The sequence below is a fragment of the Triticum dicoccoides genome, chromosome 6A (genome assembly GCF_002162155.2).
Source record: "Triticum dicoccoides isolate Atlit2015 ecotype Zavitan chromosome 6A, WEW_v2.0, whole genome shotgun sequence".
Lineage (NCBI taxonomy): Eukaryota > Viridiplantae > Streptophyta > Magnoliopsida > Poales > Poaceae > Triticum > Triticum dicoccoides.
In genome coordinates, this window is record NC_041390.1 from 539170327 (window position 1) to 539178559 (window position 8233).

Genomic DNA, 8233 nt, shown 5'->3' on the forward strand with positions numbered 1-8233 from the left:
CACGGGCCTATATTTGCACCCGCATCACAATTTAGAGGAGCCTCCCCGGACCGATCTGCTCGCCTCGCGCAGAATTTTCATCCACCCGCGCAAGGCAGATTGAGAACGACGACCGGCGACGACGCAGGCGCGTGCGTGTTCGTCTTCCCCGATCGAGCCGTAGCGCGGATGGAGATGGACTTTCTGGGCCCACGATCGGCGCCGCGGCATGCGATGCCGCTCGTGGCGCGACGCGATGCCGAGGACGACGGCGAGCCCTGGCGTCTCGCTTCACCGGCACACTTCGCGTACCCGGACGTGCGCGCGGCGGCGGCTCATCGCCACCACCCGACGGCGCCGTCGTACCAGGTCCGTCCGTCCGTTTACTTTGCCGATCTGCCTGCCTGACCCATCTCTCACACGCCGGGTTGTTTGACGTTTCAGATGCACGCGCCGCCGCCGCTGCATCCCCAGGCCTTCCCGTGCGCCATTCCCGCCTCGTCCCTGCAAGGCCCGCAGGTAGTCCACCGTGCTGCGTACTCGCCTGATCGGAGGTACGTGATCGACGCCACCCTTTAATCCGCCAAAAGATCCGGTGCGGTTTACGCCCACCGGCGCGGCCGCGGCCGGGGGAGATGCAAGATCGGGAGGTAAATCGTTGGTTTCGAGTGTCAAAACAGGTGCTCCGCCGCGCAGCTGACGATATTCTACGCAGGTTCAGTGCATGTGTTCGACAACGTGACGAAGGAAAAGGTAAATCTTTCTCACAGCAACTCTGTCGACGATCTTGACTTCCACTGAAGCAAATGTGATGTGACCGCGCATTGCTGAGGATGTTGGGGATGTGCTGCGCAGGCCGAGCAGATCACGTTCATGGCCGCGAAGGCAGCTCAAGCAGGCCGCAGCCCTCCCCTTCGTCGGGCGCTGCGGCAATCGGAATCTGCTCCGGTCCCCGACGAGAGAAAGCAGATGCCATTGGCGAGAGCTTGCAGCGATCCTGTGCACCCTTCGCCACAGGCATTGTTCATGCTGCCGCATAGAGGTTGCTACCTGTTCAAGTTATAGTATATGCTTAGATTCATTTTTGCCTTGAACTGACGTGGTGTTTCTCCTCCTGCTGCTGCTGCAGATGTTCCGCTGGCCAGGAGTGCGTCCCTTGCCCGCTTCCTCGAGAGACGCAAGCGAAAGCAAAGGTACTGATGGTTGGCCCTAGCTCTACCTTGCTAACTGGGGCTAGCAGGATTTGAACTGGCTTCTACTAGTAGCTAGTGAAATATTTGTGATCGAAACATGAAAATTCAACTTCTGCTACGAAACACAACTCTACAAAAGAGAAATAACAACAGACGAATCAAATTCGGTTGTGAGTAACGCCTATTAACAACATCGTCTATCGATGCAAAATTTGTTATTTTTGTACATTCATATTAAAGTGTAGGTTTGGAATCTTGAGACATATGACAAATCTGAAGAACTCCCCTTTGCTTCTTACAGGACAGCAAATGCAGCAACGCCTTACTCTCGCAGGGAGATATCCCCTGGTAGCGTGGACACTTTCCGCATGGTCTCGCCAGGAAGCACAACACTATCCGGCAACACCGAACTGTCATGGTTCTTCGGAGATGAAAAGCTGGGAAGCCGCGACGAGGAGGCGCTGGACACGGAGCTCAAGATGTAGCCGGTGCACAAGCCCTCGCGCCAAGCGTCCCTCAATAATCGAGCCCGAATTTTGGATCAAGTTGGGTAGACGGTTGGGCTGATGACAAACAAAACCTTTTGGTGCGTTGGGCGGCAAGATCTTAGCGTAGCCTTCTTCTTCTTCTTTTGGTTTTGCTTTTCGGGATGTTTGCTCACAGTTTCTCTTGAAACTGAAAACACCATCATTGCCCTTTTCGGCTTTTTTGATTTACGGGCTTCTTCGGATTGTTGCTCAATCTGATTAAGAATCCTGTAGTTTTGGCCGGTGAGAGTTTTTTGTTTTCTTTATTTCTTTTCTTCCGTTTGAAACGCCAGCTGAGCTGATGTATCTCATAACTGTTAACACTACTGCTGACTGCAATGAACAATTTTTGGTCGTCGTTTTTTCATGCCAGAATGAATCTGATGATCTTGGGTGAGCAATATTGGCATCATGGCCCTAGTGGCCTACACTGGTTTCAGTCGATGAAATTGGGGGCGAACCCTCTACTTTTGACGCGTAGGGGTTCGTCCCCAATTTCATGTTGTTGCAAAGCTGATTATCAGGTTAGTTCACTATTTCAAGGTTCCTCCCTTATCTGATTGCTTCTACTAAAAAGGGTCGCTCTACGCATCGGATGGTAGATGAATTGGAAATATCAACCGCTTCCTGCACCATTGGATTGAGTCACAAATAGCCGTCGGATCTTCCCATAAGGTGTGTCACAAATTGCAACAAGGTGGATGTTGTGCGGGTCGCTCTACAACAGCTGCTTTGTTGCATAACCATCGAGGTGATATTTTTGCCCAAAACAGAAACTCTATTGTGTTCCAATATAGATCTTGCTGCAGAAACATTTGCAACAGTGGTGGTGTTGTGGCATTATTTTTTTCTGTTTTTTCATCTTCACCTTTTTTGCAACATATATGCTCTTGCGGTAAACAATGTTGCGGAGGGCTTCTGCAATGTTGTAGGAATTTATGTCATGTGTCACCTTTTCTTGCAACATAAACTATGTTGCAGCGGGGGCTTCAGCAACATGAATGATGTTGCAGGAATTTATGTCATGAACAGAGAAAGGGAAACTAGGTAGAAAAATGAAAACTGGACGAGAGCTGTAGAGATGGCACGAAGGAGATAAAGCGGTGACAGGCCCCACAGGGACACGCGTCACGCAAAGATAGTTTTTTTTTAAAGGAAAGCAGTCATTCTATTTTAAACATAAAGCGGAATGTCATCAGATACAACATCGAGAATGAACTCAGGAGGCACTCCTACCCACACCTGACAACGTTCCTCCCCGACCCCAACTCTAGCCAACTTGTGAGCGACCGAGGTCGCAGAGCGGCGAGCCCATGCCACCTTGAAGTCCATGAACTCCCGAAGCGAGGTCTTAATTTCTTCAACCCACGGACCAACTGACGACAAATTCCTTTCAGGGCTTAGGATTATCTTCACCAGTCTGGCAATCAAGATAGTTGAAGGGTCTCGTTTCCCTACTAAAAAGGGCTACAATTTTAGACAGAGAAAACAACACGACGGGATTTTGATGTTTCCAGTTGCTAAACTATGTTGTGTTGTTCTTACTTTGCTGTTGCTGAACTATGATGTGTTGTGCTTATTCATATTCTACTGGGAAAAAATAAGCACAAAGTAGGTCAAATAAACACTAAAAAAGGGAAAGGCTTACTAAGGAAAACTCAACGGCAAAGAACTAGGCCTAAGAGATAAGAATGACACGCATGATCTGCACACAAAAGAACAATCAAAGATTTACGGAATTTACAGATCATTACAGATTTTGAGGCCCAAGTGTCAAACTCCATACTGCTCCTCAGTGACACCCAAGATGTATCATAGATTACAAGGCTGTCACCTTTTACCTTCCCCTTCCAGATCATGAGAACGAAGATGTGCAAACTAAATTCATCTCGGCACACATGAAGGGGGCACAAACACACAGCGACCCTAATTTGCAGTCTTGGAATGCTTGATGAGCCAATCAATGACAACATCTATGTTCACCGAGTCCTTGCAAGAGATCATGTAGCAGCAAACTTCACGGTCCTTTATAGATTCCAGACCCCTGAAAACAGAAAGGGGAGGCACCTCAGTTGAAATATCATTAAGAAATAAGGTACAATATCCTATATGAAAACAGGATTTTTACTCACAGTTGATCAACTAATGCCGGCTTAGAAAGTGCCTCTGACTTGTCAATTTTGTTGCCAAGGATAAGTAAGGGGATCCCAGATAAAGATTGTTTTGTCAGCAGGTCATGCAATTCACTTTTAGCAATCGGAACGCTATCCCGGTCAGCAGCATCGACAACGTATCTGCCATTAAATGATCAAGTTAACACATTAGTGACTCCATATTTAGTATCAGCTAAGGTAGAGATACAAAAGAAAATTGGTAACAACAAAAAAGGTCATGATAAATGCATGAATAACGCCCATATGAGAGAGAACAAAAATTATCACTAGACAATTCTTCTTTCAAGGAGGAGGTTACACCTCCAGCCATTTCTAGCGAAAATATATGATGTATCTACATAACTGAGCTCCTTGGACAAAGCGTCAACTCAGCAGTCTACAATTATTCTACAGTTAAGCAGTCGAAATTAGTAGTTTGAAAGAACTAGGAATGTTCCATGTCTGACTCTAATGGTCCTCGCAGAAGTATATTAAGCAAATAGGTTTGGACTGGCTAAGAAATAAACCGAGCATATCATAAACTAGCATTATACATACTGTACTATCTCCTTCGAGCATACCAAGGATTACCTTTTGAAATGGATGTTATTTATTGCATATTGGCATACAAATCATATTATCACAAAATTGAGTTTTCAGATGTGCAAAATATGAGATCTCTGAGAAGCAAGGGACATTACAGAATAGCAGTAACTCCACGACAGTAGCGCTCCCACATAGTCCGGAATCTACGTTGCCCTCCAAGATCCCAAAGTTTAATTGTGACATTTCCCTTGGTGACTTTCCGCATATTAAAGCCTACCTGTTTTCAGAAGATGAACATCCTTAGTTCAGGTCACTTAGATAACCGAGATAGTTCAAAATATCCATCAAGAAGCAGTGATATACATACAGTTGGAATCATGTCCTCGCTGTAGCCACCGGTCTGAGAAGCATAGCAGCCATGAATGAATATCAGGACAACAAAGAAAAAAATGATGCATAGCTTAAGTTGTATGAGTTGATGCGTACAGCAATTGAATTGACTAGAGATGTCTTCCCAGCATTCTGAAGGCCAACCAGGGAGAGCTCCATCTCCTGCTTAAAGAACAGGCTGAAACAAAAAATGTTACTGCCATGAGTTAATTTGATTTGATTGGTCATCCTTCAAAGACAACTCGGTATTATTATTGGCACATCTTCAGGTTTTATGATTGGTAGAGTAAGGATACTCATATGGCATAGAGCCATACGACTAAACTGGGTAGTAAAACTTGATCTCAATCTGATTCACCAACACGACCTGGACAAACCTAACTGACAATTAAGAACATCAAGAACAACAGCGAAGATTACTCAGGATTGGATCCTAACATTAAAACTGCAAACATCCACGCTCACCCTATAACCTTTAGCGTAGCAAATTCAACCCAAATGAGTAGTTCCAGCAATTTCTTCTCACAAAGGGAGCTTCGACAACTCCAATCTCCATAAGGCCAGGACAACATTCTTTTTTAACAACACAGGCCCTAATTGGCTTCAAATCAAATTGCAATGAATTGTGGAACACTCTTCAAAGGCACGCTTCTTAAAAACAGTAGTATCAGGTTCAAAATTACCCCCTTTACGCTTCAGAGACCCTAACTACATCAGTGTCTGTTAAGATATTAGCACAAGCTTATACTAGGTCAGTAAACCAAAGGCTGCCTTCTAAATGCGTATGCTCTGCATTAGCTTGATCTAACGTGGATCTAACTGCGCAGAGCACAGATCCCCGACCCAGCCGCACCATCCAGCCGCGCAGGCAATTCCGATCCATCCAAACCTATCCCGCAAAAACCCATACCAGTAGCGCTCAAATCGAATCGAAGGGGGAACTGGAATTCTGCCGGGAGGGGGGCCGCCCCGTCTGAACCGCGAAAACATCGAGTGAAAGGGAAGGGGGGAGAGGTGGACGGGAACCTTCGGAGCCAGTTGAGGAGCGAGTCCCAGAGCCCCATGGCGCCTTCTGTCGCAGCTCGGGGCCGTCGCCTGTGCGCCTGCCGGATCTATCGAGGAGGGAATCCGCGGTTGCCGATTGGGGAGGAGGAGGAAGGAAGACGAGGACGAGACGACAGGAGACGTGCGTTGGCTGCAGAGACGGACACCGTACGAGCATCCGTGTCACGGGCGGTAAGCGGCACAGCGGCGTGCACGAATAATCCGAACCTGAATCCAGAGACGTCGTCTTGGACTTTTTTGGCCGTGGATTCGTGTGGCACGACTCTTTTTGGCCGTAGGATATATATACTCGTCAATGAATACAATATATGGTAAAAAAAGAATTGAACGGTAATACTTGTCACATTTATATGAAACAAAGATTAAGCTACTAGACACCAACCTGACAAAACTGAAAAATAACATAACGTTAGCCTTGACACAAAGAAAACATCAAACAAGATTTAAAATTACAATCAAGACCGAAGAATTCCCTGAGCTTGACATCAACGCCCGTCACATACCTCCGGCACGACCATAACAGCCATCAAAATGAACAAATAACGGACCGAATTCGACGCGACTCCATCGCTGATATTCAATTTTGCGGACCTTCAAGGTGGCTCACCAAAGGTGAGACTATTACCGTTGAACGAATAGGTAACACCATGGACATGCCATCAAACTCCAGATCTAGTACCCCGCACAATTAAGACATCAGAGGAGGAAATTGTACCTACCAACCACGAACCATGAACCTAGCACACGATCCACCATCTTCCATATGTCGTCGATGCAAAACCACAATCTGCATCTAGAAGCCACTCTACAACATCCAAAGAAACACGAGGGCGCAGAGCTTGCTCATGGGCTCTCCGTCGGGTGACCGTCCCCGGCGACGTCTTCCAATTGTCCTTCCCCCGGCGTCCTCTGTTGCCGCCAGGACCAGATCTGGAATCACCAAGACGCCCTCTCTCTTCTTCCCCTCAAAGGCCTACCCCCGCAATGGTTGCGTCGATGTCTGCTCCCACGTCTGTGACGGCCCAATGCGCTCGCTACGGCCTCCCTTGCAGCCCGCAAGGCGGACCGACCATTCAGGGACGCTTCACCTCACGCAAGCTCCCCTGCACGCCAACGGTGCCGGCCAGTCAGCCTCCGCCGCCAACCGTCCACGTCCTCCTTACCAGCGCCACTTTTGGTTGGATGGCGGCGCCCTCCGGCCTCCTCTGCTCGTCGCCAAGCACCTAACCTCCTCTGCTCGCCCGCATGGCGGTTTGACCAGGGCATCCGGCCCCGCTGTCGCAGCCAAGTTTGCATCCTGAGGACGAAGCTGTTGAGGTGTCGGAGACCACTTCCGAGCCGTTGGCAGTGCTACCCTGCCACGACGGCGGCCGCCCGCCTGCTGCCCTGTTGAGCTCCATCACTCTTTGCCTCCATTGTGGATGCTGACTTGCTCATTAGGGCAGATGCAACTTGTGTGGGGCTCGCAAAGGAGGTTGCGGGCTGGAAGCTCGTCTAGTCCATGCGTGCGCGGTTGGAGCCTTCGTCACTTTGTTTTCATGCCTTAGCAGTGTCCCCATCCGCCCGTGTGGCTCAGAAATGGGTGCTTTCGTCGCTTTGAAAAAGGCCATGGGCAGTCGGATGCACGGATCTGATCTGGTGTAACCCAAGCTTCCGCTCAAGACATCGTGCATGGGATGGCTACAAGCCGGCACCACCGCCGCATGCTCCATGTTTTGCTCGGTCGCTAGCTCATTATTGGGCTTCGATTATTGCGCCTCCACCAACATCAGAGATCCATGAGGCACTGTCCAACATGAAGACTCTTCACTGGGATTCCTTGCATTCCTTGTTGATTGCTTCGGCTTCCATCCCGAAGGATGTGATGCTTCAGTCTGCTCTTGCAGTGCACACAGAGCTGCTGGGCTCCGATCTTCGCTACATGACTTCCTCGGGTAGAGGAGGCAATTAAGCCACTTCGCGAGGTCACTGACTCCTTGTAAGGTTGGTTGGTGCGTGTTGGGAGTTTTCTGGAGTGCACGGAGGCTGCTCTCCAAAGGCTCCCTGTTGCACTGTCCCCCATGGTTAAGTATGTTGTTGGCTTCATGGATGAGGTAGGTGTGGAGCTCTTTGGTACCTTCTCGCCTCTTGTTGGGTCTAGTTCGACACCCCCTATGTTGTCGGACTTTGAGGGTGAGGCCTCTACTCATGAAGTTCAAACAAGGCGAAGTGGTTTTATTAAGAATTTTTGAAGGTTAACGAAAATAAGGCCCATTGTCGGTGTCAAAACCGGCGGATCTCGGGAAGGGGGTCCCGAACTGTGCGTCTAAGGCGGATGGTAACAGGAGGCAGGGGACACGATATTTTACCCAGGTTCGGGCCCTCTTGATGGAGGTAAAAC

At 48.6% G+C, this 8233-nt stretch overlaps 2 protein-coding genes across 2 annotated transcripts; one reads left to right on the plus strand and one right to left on the minus strand.

The window, feature by feature from the left end:
- Positions 1-423: 423 nt before the first annotated feature.
- On the plus strand, positions 424-2057 carry LOC119319597 (protein TIFY 3B-like). Its single transcript, XM_037594048.1, has 5 exons — positions 424-533; positions 660-732; positions 835-1021; positions 1109-1172; positions 1474-2057. The coding sequence occupies exons 1-5, from the start codon at positions 424-426 to the stop codon at positions 1655-1657; spliced, it is 618 nt and encodes a 205-aa protein (XP_037449945.1). The 3' UTR covers positions 1658-2057.
- A 1348-nt stretch (positions 2058-3405) lies between these two features.
- On the minus strand, positions 3406-6021 carry LOC119317770 (ADP-ribosylation factor-like protein 8c). Its single transcript, XM_037592270.1, has 6 exons — positions 5815-6021; positions 4885-4966; positions 4766-4798; positions 4554-4675; positions 3832-3993; positions 3406-3743 (listed from the first exon to the last, which is right to left on the minus strand). Exons 1-6 carry the CDS (start codon positions 5850-5852, stop codon positions 3626-3628), a joined length of 555 nt encoding a protein of 184 aa, XP_037448167.1. The 5' UTR covers positions 5853-6021; the 3' UTR covers positions 3406-3625.
- Positions 6022-8233: the final 2212 nt, after the last annotated feature.